This window comes from Dendrobates tinctorius, unplaced genomic scaffold (genome assembly GCF_039654945.1).
Source record: "Dendrobates tinctorius isolate UK_male_01 unplaced genomic scaffold, ASM3965494v1 ptg000083l, whole genome shotgun sequence".
NCBI lineage: Eukaryota > Metazoa > Chordata > Amphibia > Anura > Dendrobatidae > Dendrobates > Dendrobates tinctorius.
Genome location: NW_027361751.1, coordinates 29,005,001 through 29,021,691, shown reverse-complemented (window position 1 = coordinate 29,021,691; position 16,691 = coordinate 29,005,001). Strand labels below are relative to the sequence as shown.

General features: G+C 41.1%; 1 protein-coding gene across 6 annotated transcripts in view; it reads left to right on the top strand.

Moving 5' to 3' along the window:
- Window positions 1-16,691, top strand: part of IPO11 (importin 11) — a 555,951-nt gene that overhangs the window by 451,879 nt on the left and 87,381 nt on the right. For all 6 annotated transcript variants that reach the window (XM_073584259.1, XM_073584261.1, XM_073584258.1 and 3 more), the window contains one exon: window positions 13,177-13,267. In XM_073584259.1, coding sequence (XP_073440360.1) covers window positions 13,177-13,267 — 91 coding nt within the window. The remainder of the gene's footprint in view (window positions 1-13,176; window positions 13,268-16,691) is intronic.

Below are 16,691 nucleotides of genomic sequence, written 5' to 3'. Positions count from 1 at the left end.
GGAAGGGAACCAAGCTATAGAATACAGGGAAGCCAACCAAGCTATAGAGTACAAGTGATGGAAGGGAGCCAAGCTATAGAGTACAGGGAAGCCAGCCAAGCTATAGAGTACAAGTGATGGAAGGGAGCCAAGCTATAGAGTACAGGGAAGCCAGCCAACCTATAGAGTACAAGTGATGGAAGGGAGCCAAGCTATAGAGTACAAGTGATGGAAGGGAACCAAGCTATAGAGTACAGGGAAGCCAGCCAACCTATAGAGTACAAGTGATGGAAGGGAACCAAGCTATAGAATACAGGGAAGCCAACCAAGCTATAGAGTACAAGTTATGGAAGGGAGCCAAGCTATAGAGTACAGGGAAGCCAGCCAAGCTATAGAGTACAAGTGATGGAAGGGAGCCAAGCTATAGAGTACAGGGAAGCCAGCCAAGCTATAGAGTACAAGTGATGGAAGGGAGCCAAGCTATAGAGTACAGGGAAGCCAGCCAAGCTGTAGAGTACAAGTGATGGAAGGGAGCCAATCTATAGAGTGCAGGGAAGCCAGCCAAGCTATAGAGTACAAGTGATGGAAGGGAGCCAAGCTATAGAGTACAAGTGATGGAAGGGAGCCAAGCTATAGAGTAAAGAAGGAACGAGTCTGACTATAAAATACAGGGAAGGGATGAGTGCCAGGCTATAGAGTACATTGAAGAGAAGTGAGCCAGCCTATATAGTGCAGGAAAGGGTGCCAAGCTATAGAGTACAGGCGATAGCTAAAGGATCTAGAAGAATACCAGGCTGTACAATAAAGAGAAGAGATTAGAAGGAATCAGACTATAGAGCAAAGAAAGGAGAAAAGAACCAGGCTGAACAGCACATGGAGCAGAAGAAAGCCAGGCTATAAAGTAGAGGGGCACAAAGAGAGCCAGGCTATAGAGCTCATGGTCTGTAGATCTAGCTAACCAATGAGCACAGCGATGAGAAGAGAGCCAAGCTATAGAGCAAATGGACATAAAGAGACAAGCTTTAGGGTACAGGCAAACAGGTCAAGATATATAGAAAACAGATTAGAGGAGAAGATTGCTACGGAGCAAAGTGGCGAAAATAGAGCCAAGCTATAGAGTACAGGGAAAAGAAAAGAGCCGTAGAGGAGAGGAATAATGGGGACTGAAATCCTCTATATTGATAACTCTCCCACAGCAAGCCCTGGCCACATAGAAACAATTGAGCCGCACAAAGCTGGAAAAAATAAACTGAAAGTTGAATATTCAGGTAAACTTATTTATTTTCTTTTACTCGCTTATATAGCGCCATGAATTTCCACAGCGCCTCAGTGCAGACTCAGCTCCTATTATTTCATTCTGCTGATTATTTTCATTCTTTACCTCTTATATCAGGGTGACATTCTAGGAATGTAAATGACAGCATTTTAGGATCCACATACTTTGCATATTCCCATCTACAGACACCAAATTTGTTGCTGCAGATTTTCTCTTAATCTCTTACTGACCCAACGTGAGATATTTCAGCGTTTCTGCATCTCAATAGAATTAAAACTTCTCAAGGAATCGAAAATGCCGAAACCCGAATCCCACTCAAGGCAAAGAGGAATTAGGATTAAGGGATTTTAATTAGCACAAAAGAAATTGTGAATAAATAGAGAGAAAAATTGCTAAAATTTCAGAAATATCCTTCCGTTTTTCCCGGCTTTTGAGTTTTTTCCGTACATGAAGTAAGCACAGAGTTGGTAAGCTGACTGATAAGCACATGAATTCCCAATCATCTGTCATGTCTTTGGGTCACACCTCACAGACATCTGTCTTGGCTCACAGTCCGCCACCAAGGACTGGCCGGGTCACGCGGCTTTGCCCTTTGTCATAACTCTGAGAAGAATTGTATCTCTGAATGATGGCAACAACTTTGGCTTTGAAATCAGTGGGAATGAATGTCACCCTCCCTGGCGCCAAAGACCCATGATTAAAATACTAATGCCTGTGGCTTAGTTTAATTTAAACCAAATATTTTATTAAAAAAGAAGCAATTAGTGAAATACTTATAGTGCAGTTGAAGAAACTATGAGGCCAGCTCTCTAATATTTCTCCCAATTACCGTGTTAGCTTTGTTTCTAATAGAAATAAATTAGGACAAATATTGTCCGAAACGCGTCAGTTATGTTGCTGCATGTAAAATATAAAGGTGCTTATTTTATCGGATGTTATATCCTGAAGCGCCTTCTATGTTTCTATAAAAATATGTACAAATATTTATAACAAGACTATTTATCCCTGATTCCAGGGTTATGTACATAATTGCACCGTAAACCTGTTCATTGATAGGCAGTAGAGATGAGCGAATCCAAACCATTCTCCTGGAAGTCCGTTTTACAGTTCGGAGAGGAAGGGATTTTCCAGCTACATATTTCTTGTCCCCTTCGATTTCTTTGGGGTTCAAGTTCTGGTACCCAAACCGAACTTTGGACTAAAGTTTTTGTTGTACCCGACGTACGCGAGCTCCCACGGGTCCACTTATCCCTAATACGCAACTCTCCTTATCTAATTTACATGTATTAACATTTCTTATTGCTAAGGAGGGGATTAACAGAGACATAGGTGAATAGAATATTTGCAAGATGCTATACTATGGGATAACATGGTGGGAGCACGGTGGCTCAGTGTTCAGCACTGCAGCCTTGCAGCGCTGAAGTCCTGGGTTCAAATCCCACCAAGGACAACAGCTGCAAGGAGTTTGTATGTTCTCCCCGTGTTTGCGTGGGTTTCCTCCGGATACTCCGGTTTCCTCCCACATTCCAAAGACATACTGATAGGGAATTTAGATTGTGAGCCCCATTGGGGACAGTGATGCTAATGTGTGCAAACTGCGCTGCGGAATATGTTAGCGCTAAAAATAAAGATTATTATTATTATCCAATGACTCAGCCTTACATGATTAAAGTGTTGTCTGCTTTAAATAATCCTTTTTTTTTGCTTAAAATGTCCATCAAAAACCTGTTTACTTAGAGTCCCACTGGTGAGAGACCACTAATTGACTGTATACAAGTGTTTGGTTTCTCTGCAGTGACGCCACAGGGCAAATGAGGTATTGCATGTGCCTTACTGAAGTCATGGTCCTCGGTCCTCCAGGGAGAGACGCTCTTTTTCTTTTCCAATATTGTTATTTTTAACAAGGGTATAGAGGGGGGGGGTAGAGGGGATGGGGGGGGTGGAAGTTGATGTATGGGTAGGGCAGTAAACATAACAACAAACATAAATTTGCAATGCAGCAACAATTTGACCCAAGTAAAGCAAGGGACGCAGCCCTTGAAAAAATAGCATTGTAAACAACAAACTATGGTATACAGAGTAGAAGCAAACAGTGCTATGATAGAACATGACTTTGACCTTAACATTATAAAGACCAATATAAGATAATACAGAGGCCAAGAATAATTAAATATAAATGCAAATGCTAATCAGGTAAGTGATGGAGGGAAAGATTTATCCCATTTGTGCCACTTTCTGTAGAATTGGCCGAAACTATTGTTGGACAGAGCGAACTTAAGTTCGAGGTCTCTGTGTTGTGTAATTAGTTTGACAATGAAGTCAACATCAGGTAAAGTATGACTTTTCCAGTGAAAGGCGATAGCATTTTTGGCGACCATGCAAATATGTATAACAATTCGTTGAAGAGAATTATCTAAGGCAGAGGTATTCAGAGAGAGCAGGGCTAATTGTGGTGTGAAGGTAAATGGTGAACCAGAGAGTTTGGTGATTATAGAGGAAATTCCTGACCAAAAGGTAACAACAGTAGGGCAGCTCCAGAAAATGTGTAATAAATCCCCCTTACAGCCGCATTTTCTCCAACAAAGTGGGGAGTTGGAGACATCTATGTGAGCTAGTCTAGATGGTGTATAGTACCATCTGGTGTATACCTTGAAGTGTGATTCCAGGAGAGGCATAGATATCGTAGACCGGTTGGATAATGAAAATGTTTCCTCCCATTCATCTGCAGAGGTAGTGAGGTTGAGAGATTTCTCCCAAGTGAGCATATGGGCGCTTTTTGTAAGAGACAAGTCTTTGTTGAAACAATCATAAATAAATTTATGTCCCCAGAAGATTTGGTGATGCAGGTTAACCAAAATTTTTAGAGACGCCTCTGTAAATCTAGGTTTATTACTTAAAAATAATTTGATATGTTCTCTTAGTAACAAATATTCATGGAAGAAAGAAGAAGGCACTTTGAAGTTATTCTTTATTAAACTGAAACTCAAGTAGTTGGGGCCATTGAAGATGTCACCTATTCTATTTATTTTGAAGTCAGCCCAGTGAGGGGGTGTAGTTTTTCCCAAGAATGTATAGACATGGGTTAAAGGTAGTCTATACAGCGTGGACATTTTTTGGCTACGGCCATCTAATCTAGAGATTTTACACCAGGCCAAGGAAATTGCCTGAAATATCGGGTGAGTGTGGTTATTTGTAGTCAGATTAGAAATGGCTTTGAAAACCAGAGATTTGAGATGATTACCTTTGTTGATGTCTACCTCCAGGTCATGCCATGCGGGAACACTCGTGTCTGATAACCAATGTATACTCTGTTTAATTAACAAAGTATAATAATGAGCGGAGATATTCGGAAGACTAAATCCACCATGAAGTTTCTTTTTGAATAATGTTCTGGTGTCAGTTCTTGGTTTTTTGTGGTTCCAAATAATATTGTTTATTTGCGACTGAATGGCCGTTAGGCATGCCGTGGAGATAGGAAGTGGTATGCATCTGAGAATATACAGAATTTTAGGTAATGTAAACAATTTCACCGCTAGGTTCCTCCCCCACCAGGTCAGGTCTCTATCTCTGAAGGTATTGCTGTCCTTCTGAATCGAGTCCGACAACTTTTTCATGTTTGAAATAACAGTTTTGTTTAAATCTTTATTGATTATAATACCTAGATACGGTAGTTCCTTCCTGCACCAATTAAATGAAATAAAAGATTTTAGGCGAGTAGTTTCTTCGGGATTGACATGGATAGGTAGTATGTTAGATTTTGAGTTATTGGTTTTAAAATTTGAAAGGGCTGAAAAGGTTTCTAGTTCCTTGAGGGTTTCCATAGTTGATGATACAGGGTTTGTAAGGGTCAGGATTATATCGTCCGCAAACAGGCTGAGTTTATGTTGGCGATTGTTGGTAGAGAGAGAGAGACGCTCTTTTAAGCCAATCTCCTACTAACCATCTCTAATAGCTCATGTGATCACTGTATAATGGAGACTTGTATATTTTTTTTTTATTAGAGTCTATTATCTTGCCATTTTGTAATAAACTTCCAATGTTACATCCTGCTGAAAGCCCAAAAGACCTAAAACTTTTTTTCATTGAAAGATTTGTTTCTGGTGTTTAATGTGTGTATTGGGAAAGCTTTGACATATAAATGCTAAATTTGTCAGTACAGGTTAGTTCCAGGTGCCAGTTGTATAACACTGCCGACATCGGCCAGGTAAGTTGCAGGCTCAGTTCCTGAACCTGACCCATACAGCCGCACTTGATGTATAATGTACTGCATAACATTCTATGTTGGGATTTGGTTAATGGCATCTGTTTAGCAGATCTGTCATAAGAAAGCTCAAACTGTGAGACAGTGTGACCGTTTTCACAATTAGACAGTTTTTATACCTGCTTGTTGGCACGTTTAGTTCTGTTGAAAAAGCAGAAACAGCACAGAAACTAGATGAACCAAATTATAGTCACTGGGGCCCTTCTGCTTCACTTTGGATTAATTCTGTAACTTACCCATTTTCCGAAGGTGTACCATTATTCTGTTCCTAGAACGGAACAGAAAATAGAACTCAAAGTGCAGATGGGAAAAGTCTTCAACATTCGTCATAGCCTCTGTTTAAAAGAAGCCTTGCACGACCCCGGCACAGAGACATTGTTGGATTGGGTCAGTGTAAAACATTATGAAAGATACCTATTTTAGAACCATTCTTTGCCCTGAAAATAAGCTTTTATTAATATCCAATTAGGTTTGCAATTGCTCTGGTGGGCTCGTCTTTCGCCCCTTCAGTATTACCCCGATTCTTGTCTCTGCTATCAATCAATAAGCAGTTGCTGATGCCGGCTGGGAGAAGCAAGGAGGAGCCATAATCTGCAAGTGCAGTGGTGGGCTCTTCTTTCTTTATCCTCTTCAGTATTGCCCCTGATTCTTGGCTGACAGTGGAGTGCAGAGGTGACATTATGCAGTAGAACCTCTTTCTCCACTATCAATCAATAAGCAGATGGTGATGTCGGCCGGGAGAAGCAAGGAGGAGCCATAATCTGCAAGTGCAGTGGTGGGCTCTTCTTTCTTTATCCTCTTCAGTATTGCCCCTGATTCTTGGCTGACAGTGGAGTGCAGAGGTGACATTATGCAGTAGAACCTCTTTCTCCACTATCAATCAATAAGCAGATGGTGATGTCGGCCGGGAGAGGCAAAGCGGAGCCATTGACTTCAAGGGCACTAGTGGGCTCCCCTTCAGTATTGCCCATGATTCTTGGCTGACAGTGGAGTGCAGAGGTGACATTTTGCAGAAGAACCTCTGTCTCCACTATCAGTCAATAAGCAGATGGTGATGCCGGCCGGGAGAAGCAAGGAGGAGCCATAGACTGCAAGTTCACTGGTGGGCTCTTCTATCTCTATCTTCTTCAGTATTGCTCCTGATTCTTGGCTGACAGTGGAGTGCAGAGGTGACATTATGCAGTAGAACCTCTGTCTCCGCTATCAATCAATAAGTAGATGGTGATGCTGGCCGGGAGAAGCAAGGAGGAGCCGTAGACTGCAAGGGCACCATCAAGAGTGCCCTTGCAAACCTAATTTCCAAATCAATAAAAGACAAATTTAGGATCAGTGGTAAAGCGGTTGATACTGCAATAAGCATCTTTCATAATATTTTACACAATTCAGTGGTTAGCACTGGTGCTCTGCTGTGCTGAGATTTTAAGTTCAGTTACCACCAAGAACATCTGCAAGGAGTTTGTATGTTCTCCCCGTGTTTGCGTGGGTTTCCTCCGGGTTCTCTGGTTTCCACCCACATTCCAAAGACATACTGATAGGGAATTTAGATTGTGAGTCCCAATGGGGACAGTGATGATAATGTATGGAAAGTGTTGAGAAATTAATGGTGCTATATAAGTGAATAAAGTAAATTTAAAATATTACAGTACCTACGGTGAACGTATTTTATATCACTAATGCACTGGAATCACTAAGTGAGTGGCACAGACTTATTTATGGAGACTTTCAAGTCACTTCTCTTTTTTTTTTTCTTCTGATATTTGTTAACGTATTTTACACCAAATGCTTCAAAATGGTACACATGGTTCATGAATTTTGTGAAAACTATATAATGCTCTTTACTATTTTTCTCATTAACCATTATTGCAACGTTTTCTGGTAAAATGATGCGCATGTTCTTTTGAAATGTTGCTCAAAATAAATAAAATCACTCAGGAGAGGATGGCACGAGAGTTCATTAGTGCAAAACTTTTTCATTTGATGAACCCGCCGAAAACATCTAGAAACCCCAATCCCATCGAACAATGGCAAACACATAGAAAATAGACTTTAAAAACAGCGCAAATTTAAAAAAAGAATTAAACTCAAATAAAAAAACACCAAAAACTAGAAAGAAACTAGAAAAAAGGCACAAATACAATAATGAATCAGATCTTTAGTCTTGTATGAAAATTTGGAGGTTTGCTGCATTCTCTAGAACTTGTTAATCCGGCCAAATGGAGGGATGGATGCAACTTTTAATGAGCTTTCCCGCCACGTCTACCTCTCCAGGCGCCCTGATCTTCGCTGTCATTCTAATGTTACCCCTCTGTTTTGTGTCACTGGTAATTGGCGAACAATGTGCGGCCCAGAATATGCACATGTGCAGGTTACCGTGTGTAATCTAATGATAACGTCTAGAAAGGTGCAGTTCAGGGAGATGGCAAAGGTATTTGTCTGCTTCTCGCACGTCTGCCTCTATCATATGTCACACAGCTGTTTAGCTGCAGGCAGTTTGCTGCTTAACGCATACACGTTCAGGTGCATTGTGGGTAGAAACTTTAAGCTTTCCATGAAATTAAATGTATTTTTGCAAACTTTATTTTTGCACTGAAATTAAGCCAAGGTCTGCGATTCACGGAAAGACGGTTCCTTCATCCGTGATTGCAGAATATAAACTAACGCTAATTAGATTGTTGAAAACATGTGGAAAACTAACTGCAGAGAAACTAGATTTTGGTGTGGCAGGAATGTTAACCTGGGATGTAGGATCCTAGGCTTCATTTAGACGTCTGTTACTATGAGTGTGGCCCCTGTTTTTGTCATTTGCATGCCAGGCCTGGCTATCGGATCTCATAATTTGCACTGATGAGGGGCAGTAGCCCGAAACACTGTGTCTGCAAATTAAGATTCTGATTTGGCTTTTATCCTAAGTCATGTGGCAAGGCTCGTTAAAGGGTCGCTAGTGACTTGTAGGATCGCTGCTTCAACTAGGTGGTACTAGAGATTTAGTCCTCTTCCTCTCTGAAGAGGTCATTTGCTAAGTAAGAAAAGAAGCTTCTCCAGCTGTTAGAATGTAAAAGTCAACAGCACTCAGATGAGACCCGGACAGCGTTTGTGCACCATCCGTTCTTTTTTATACGAGTTATTTTGATCACAACAGCAAACCAGAAACGGCCATTTTTCACAAAATGGTTACCTGCTATATCTGTGACAAAAAAACAAACAGATCTAAAATTTATTATATTAGAAAAGCAGAAATAAAGTAATGATGTGCGATTAAAAAAGGATTTGTCATGACTCACTTGTCAGTAGCTACCTGACCGTGCAAGTGAATGAAGCTTAGCTTCATTCAATACCAGGCTTTCTAGAAGAAGAAGAAAGGCAGACTCTTTTTTACCATCTTTCTAATACCCTTTTTTTTTTTTTTTTTCTTGGTCACAACTCTACCGCTATGAGCATTTCAAGCTTTCACATGGCATTCAGTATTGACTCCTGAACATGTGCTTTTTCTAGGCGTTCACACTGTTGATCAGTGGTATATCACCAATGGTCGCCATTCATGCGGTTGCTATGAATGGGGGTGGCTCAGCACAAAACGATCATACCCCCTGTCTCGAGTCCCCCCACTTCTCCCAACGTGCGCTGTATGGTGTAAGAAAGCAGAACGTAAGGTCTCGTATGGCAGTTATGTGTCACCGAGAAGACTGGCCTCGGTGATGTAAGTCCTTGAAGAAAGTGCACCACTAACAATAGATTACTGAGATGGTTTTATTTTCACTGGATCCTGGGTCCAGGATTAAGGAGTGACCAAAAAAGTCTGGGTGGGAAAGGTCGCTCCCATACTCCAGTTCCAGTCTGGGTCTTTCAGGCCTAATAACAGGCAGATGGGTTAGCTCAGCAGATGGTGTTCTGCTGAGGCTGGAGATTTGTTTTGCCTTACCTAAAAGAAATGACTGTATTATTTTGCTATTCATTTGTGCTGAAGAAAGTTGGTTTCTTTTTTGAGATGAGAAGTTTATGATGGCCAATAAACTTTACTTTGTTTTGATTAAAACCTGGTGCCTGTGCGAGTCCAAGTGATGTCCAGAGACCTGAAGGTATTACAGGAGGATTTGCATGGTATAAGCTCACATGCTGAGCCTGCGCCATAATCAGTGGGTGCTAGCTGTTTTACACAGCAGACACCTGACCATAACTACTGCAATTGATGCAGGTTAGATGAGGGGCCTCAGTCACCCTTTTTGTGGGTATTCGTTGGGCTGTTTAATGGCAGGTTGAGGCCCCAATTCATACCTTGGGTATGGGCCCCTAAAACTTCTGTGTACGCCCCTGACACTGTCTTTTATTTCTGTATAAATGATAGCTTGATATTGGTTGATTTATGGAATGACGTATTATTGTGTAATGTTGAGAGATATATATGTAGTCGCAAAGTATTTTAATGGGTTTCCATTTAAAAACATCAGTAAGATAGAAATTGACGTTTGCTGATTTTTCACGTCCAGTCTTTCCATATGCAAGGTTTTCAATCATTTGTTTGACTAATTGGAGTGATGCCGTGTGTTACCCCAGAATGTGCGGTTTCTGAGCCTGGACCATTGGGATGAAGCTGCACAGCAAGGGGAAAAAAAGGTTGAACTCTATGGTCTCATGGACACGACCATATGACAGGTCTTTGGAGTTGTACGGAGCTGTAAGAGGACATCCATAGAAGTGTATGGCACCTAACTACAACGTCTGCTTCAGTTCTCATGCAGAGTTTTCCCTGTCAGTTTCTGCTGAAATCTGACAGAGCAGAACTGCAGCATGTTCCGTCAGGTCGCCGTGTTATGCATCTATTCTTCCCTTGAAGCATGGCTTCTGGCGGGAAATAGTGCTGTAATACAAAGCCGTGCGGAGCTCCTTGGGGCAGCACACAGATTGCCTACAGCCTTGTCCTGCAGGGACGCCAGACAGGATCTGTGCACATTGTATATGTTACAAACATGAAACATTAGAAGAATTTTCAGACAATTTGGGATTTTTAGTGAGTACAAATAAATACGGTAATAGGTATACAAAAATACAGGGTGTGAGACTGTACGTCCATTGTTAGGATATTTCCTACTATTAATACAAATTGTCTCTTCAGAGAGGAAGAGGACTAGAACTCTAGTGCCACCTATTGGAAGTAGCAATCCTAAAAGTCAATGTCGACCCCTTAACGAGCCTTGTTACATGACATAGGATAAAAGCCAAGCCAGAATCTCAATTTACAGACACTGTGTTTTGGGATACTGCCCCTCATCAGTGCAAAGTGTGAGATCTGATTTGGCTGTGTGAGAGGCGTCTGACCGTTATCCAAGAAGTATCATTTCTCCTTGCGGAGAATGACATGCTAAGCATGTCGAGATGAGGAGACTTAAAGCCGCAATGTTCCTCTGGGAAATATGCTAATTATACAAATTGTCTCTTCAGAGAGGAAGAGAGCTAGAACTCTAGTGCCACCTATTAGAAGTAGCAATCCTAAAAGTCAATGTCGACCCTTTAACGAGCCTTGTTACGTGACATAGGATAAAAGCCAAGCCAGAATCTCAATTTGCAGACACTGTGTTTTGGGATACTGCCCCTCATCAGTGCAGTGTGAGATCTGGTTTGGCTGTGAGAAAGGCGTCTGACCGTTATCCAAGAAGTATCATTTCTCCTTTTGGAGAATGACTTTCTAAGCATGTCGAGTGACTACTATTAATAGCACCTAGCAACGTCCTTTCTCTTGATCTGCAGTTGGTAGGTGTGTAGATACTAATCTCATACAAAGACTTACTCCTGTTTTAAGTTTTATTGTACAAATCAATAGTACATGTGAAAATAAGCAGCTTTGTAATATATCTTATCAGAGAAATCTGCTTATTTTTCCATCTGGACTGATTTTTCACCAGCAATTCATGGGTAAAATCTGTATTTAGTTACAGGACATGACAGTTGGTGCTTTTAAAATTCCAAGGAGGGGGAGGAGCTAGAGGTGAACTTTCTGCTACAGGTTCTCTTGAAACGACAGTTGGTGCTCATAAAGTTCTGTGGAGATCTCTAAGTCCGGGGTCAGACTTGCCAGAAACTCGGACGAGTCTCGCACGTCAATACCCAGCATTGCCGCCGGCACTCGGATCAGAGCGTTCAGCTGCATAAAAATAAATGCAGCTGAACGCTCCGATCTGAGTGACAGTGCCAGGTAGCGACGTGCGAGACTCGTCCGAGTTTCTCACAAGTCTGACCCCGGCCTAACTGTCATTTCAGGAGAACTTGCAGCAGAATTTCTGTATTGGCCTTTAGCACCTCCTCTTCCATAGCATTTTGAAAGCACTAACTGTCATCTCCCATCTCAGTAATGTCTGTATTTACTGAAGACAGATTTTACCCTGGAATTCAGAATTTTTGAGAGTGAATGATCAATTCAGGAGGAGAAAAATCTGATTTCTATGATAATATATATTGCAAAGTTTATTATTTTTGTACTATTGATTTATGAAATAAAAAATTAAAACAATGGCTCCTCTTTAAAACAACGCTTGCATGGCTGCTAGTCGATGGCTTCAAAGAACTGATTTCTGTAAATATTGTCTTGTGTTTTTCTTTTTCATCTGAAAGCAGCTTATCTCCTCGCCAAAAAAAAAAAAAAGGACCAAGTGATTGAAATCCAACCTTATGTCTCCCGGCATGGTCTGTTGCAGGACAGTCGAAAAGCCCCCCATTAGCATTAGATGGTGACTTTTATGTAATGAGCTTGGGCTTCCTGAAGGACGTCTGTTTTTGTAGCAAAGAAGGTGTTTTTCATGACTTTTTGGGGGGACACAATATGAAAACAAAGAAGTGAAAAATAGGACAAAACAAAAAAAAACAAACCCTCAATTTTATTGAATAATTTACCCTTAATAAAAATAGCTAAATATTGTTACAAAATTATAAAAAAAATACCAACAAATGAAATTATTTAGTTAGCCGAACACTTAAGAAGGCAAAGAACGTTAACCTACCAAAATCTCTAAAAAAATAAATAAATAAAAAATAAAATCAGTCATGAGGGGGTTAAAGCGAGAGCCCAGAGTGCTGCTTTCCATCCATCACTTTCTAAATAAAATGACGTGAAGTGTGAACATAAAGCGCAGTATAAAAGCTCCTTCCGCTCCGGCTCTGTCTGTCGATATATTAGTCGACGTCTCGGTGCAGATGAGTTCTGCTCAGCGTTCTCATTTATCCCTGAAGACTTCATTATAGCGGCCAGAATGGATGTCGTGTTTTCCCGCATATTTATAGAGGCCGCTTTACATTATTTTTCTTTACTAGCCAATTATACATCCAGCTGATTAGTGAGATGTTCACCAAATTGACAATGAAAGTAATAACATGCGCCAGGCCTTAGTAGTCATCTTCTTTTTCCTTAGTATTTTATTAGTTCTTAATCTCATATTTAACTTTTACGGATTTCTAATGGGCTAAAGCCCCAGATTCATTGAGAGGAGTGGTGGGGGATCATAATTAGGAGGGTTCGATTTACTGAATACAATATGAAGCTGCAGCCGGCCATAGATTTCCTCCTCAATGGATACAGTCATGTTTGTGTTATGTTGTACAACGCCTTTACTGATTTTTTTTTTATAGGTTCTGTAATATTTTGCATCTAATTTTTTGTTATTTTTGCTTCCAGTTGTCTGTTAAGATCCCATAACGAACCACAAGACATTCACGTGAATGAAGAGGATGAGCCTCCGACGGAGCAGGATAAGAGGAAAAGAATGGTATGTCACATAATAAAAAGTACACAAGATGTAAAGGCCACATGGACACATACAATCGTAAGTTAGGTTCACACTCGTACCGCTGAGCACTACATTGGGGATTCTGGCGGAATCCATCAAAAACAGGATTCTGCATGTTTTGCATATGTCCGAAAATGAGGAATGCTGCCCGAAAGGAGGCCACATTGACTATGCTGTCTTTATTGAAGTGAATGGCACTATCGGGGATCCTGACAAAATTCTTTTGTTGAGAGAAACCCCAAATTAGTACTCAGCTTAGAGCCCTGATGAGTGTGAACCAAGTCTTAATCGCTCTGTGGACATCCTAGCATCTACAGTACTGTTCACTTTATTACATCAACCTGTTTCTTGACTTTGTTAAAGACCAAGCTGACTCTGAAATATAGCATCATGTACGGTAATCTACCTGGTAATGTCCTCTACCTCCTGCTTTCCCCGCGGTCTGGTTCCTCATCACAGGCTGTATCAGAGAAGCTCCAGCAGGCCACCACAGTTTGTCCACCATCGATCTAGAATTGATAAACCTCATGGCCTTGGTGTTCACATGGAGAACATTTAAGCTTCTAAACATTTCTTCTCTTGCCCAAAGGAGCTGCAAGAACCCCCCGGAGCTAGTAATTTTCTACTCACGTCTGTGCCTTAATAGCGTCTTTAACCTGTGCTCTAATTTTCTATCGTCAATCATCATCTTCGGTCAAATAACTACGGGCCGGGTCTTCCAATCCGCACACTCAAGAATCCAGCAGTATATCGAACACCACTGCAATTACACACACAACATGAAGTTTACTACTCATTGCTTCATGACGTTATCTTCTCTAAGAAAACCATTTAGTGGGAGCAGTAAGTAACGTACCGCAGAGGGGCCGGTATCGTACACAGCCTTCGCGCCATTCTTGTGCTCGGTCTTCATTCTGCGGTGTGTTCTTGTAGACACACTTCAAGGCCGGTAACGAAGCGTTTAATTAGGTGCAAATGTGAAAATGAATCGTTTTTATTGAATTTGCTATTGGAAGAGATAAGAAGAGTGAAAATTGCAGCTTTGAGGTTTTTGCCAAAGCGACCAAGGCTATAAATGTATCTGTAGCTCTAAAACATGTATTGTTATTAATGCCAGCGCCGCTAAATAAGATGTGACAATCAACTGCTGCTGGGACATCGCCATCCAGTGTCTTAGCTCGCGTGGGGACCGGGAACACTGTAAATTAGATTGATTACTTGCGGGTTGTGGGATTTGTCAATCTACATTAGAAATGTCATGGAGTAATTAACTGTAGCAATGTGTCCCTCTCATCCTATCTATTTCAGTTATTGCCGCCTCGATCGGTCTGAAACATAGAATTTCTAAGACTTATTGGATCAGAGTTCACTGGGTGAATGACGTTCACACAGTGTTTACCCTTCAGCAAAATACTGTACATTGTACGAAGTGGATGGTGTAATATGTACAATGGTTCCACAAAAAATAAAAAAAAGAACATTAGGTCGTCTCACTGTGGTTCTGTCTCCTGGTGAGAACTTCAGAAAACCAATGTCACCCTGCCACAATTTGTTTAAAAAGAAAACCCCAACTTTACTCACCCTCCCTGGATCCAGAGTCTCTGACACATCTGCTCCCGCCGTCTGTTGTTGTCCGCGACACTGATAAGTATTAGAGAAGTGGAGGACTCCGCTAATAAATTTCAAAACAAGAGGGCTCACTAAGGGCCTGGAAAAAACATGACATAGAAGAGCAAGAAAAAAAGATCATGCCATATATACAGGAGCACCTCAACTGTATATATAAAGAATAATGACACTTTATTAGATGATATTACAAAAAGCAAAAAAGCACACAAAGCATATTAAAAACATTTAAAATACAAAATGGACCTACAATGAGTCATGCCTTATTATAGAAGCAATGACTTACCACACCTACTAATCTCCCAAAGAACCAGATAAGTACATAAAGCCACTGTCAAAGGTATTGCACATCATAACTATAATACATATGTAGCAGCATCAGATAATACTTCAGTGGCTATAAAGTGCATATGAGAAATACCATGTGGGCCCAGAGATCCACAGAAAAAAAAAAGCATATGAGAAGTGAGTGGTTTAACCTGTTGAGCGCAGGTATCTCAGCAATAGCAAAAGGTAAAAATACCAATAGCGCACAGATTTTATAAAAGATGACAAAAAAACCTTAAATGGCTATGAAGTGCATAACAATAGTACCATATGGGCCCAGAGAAACACAAAAAGGCATGTGAGAAGAAAGTAATAAACCTGTTAAATACAGGTCCCTCAACATAGCCTAAGAAGAGAAACTAGTAGCACACAATTTTAGGGAAGATAACAAACCCATTCCTGGGTTGAAGTATGCTCATACACCAGAGTGAGTGTGGATCCCAGAGTCTGAGCCAGGGCCCTGGCAGTAGGGAGAAAGATGGTGTGGGATAGGTTCCCACGCTTATCGTCACAATTGTGGCTTCCTCAGGAGAAAAGATAGCATCACCGTGGTTCTGTCTCCTGGTGAGAACTTCAGAAAACCAATGTCACCCTGCCACAATTTGTTTAAAAAGAAAACCCCAACTTTACTGACCCTCCCTGGATCCAGCACTGAGTCTCCGACACATCTGCTCCCGCCGTCTATTGTTGTCCGCGACACTGATGTCACGTCAACAGCACTGCAGCCAATCACTGAGATCAGGAGCCTTGAGTAGCTCATGCCGTCAACGCACCCGAAGCCGTTGAGCTCTGTTTTTGGTCACAGAGCTGTTGACCTGCAGACCAGTCATGGATACCAGGAGCCGCGGTTGAGACTCAATGCCGGATCTGGGAGGGCGACGTTGATTTTTTTTTTTTGCAAAAAAACTGCCCCTGGACACGGTTTTTCTGAAACCTGATCAACTATTTAACACAGGGAACTAATAGCTGACCCTATTGCAGCCCTTAGAAGAAAAGGACTGGGGGGCACCAAGAGGGCCAGAACTATCCTCTACCCTTTATGGTTGGCCATAATCATACCTCTATCCTGGAAATTACATATTTGGCTGCAGTGTGTGTCCATGGTCTTATATCGGATTGTTATTTGTGGTAGCCAGCTAACTTACCATATTTAATGGATTTTAATCTTTTTTTCTGTCCTGTATACTTGGTATTACTGATTTTTAGGTTATTTAAAGCATGTCCTGAGGAGGAAGGTATGTGTACTAGGCCAATTCCTTCCATAAAACACCATAAACCTATTAACTGTGAAAGGAAACTTCCATAGTCGGGAAGACTAGATGGTAAATCAATATAGTCATGCAGTGGTATGTATCAATGTTACCAGGCAATCGATAGTCACAAAAGACATTATCATGACTTTGCCTACGGTAATGACTGTCTGATTTCTGTACAGACTGGTTGTGCTGTA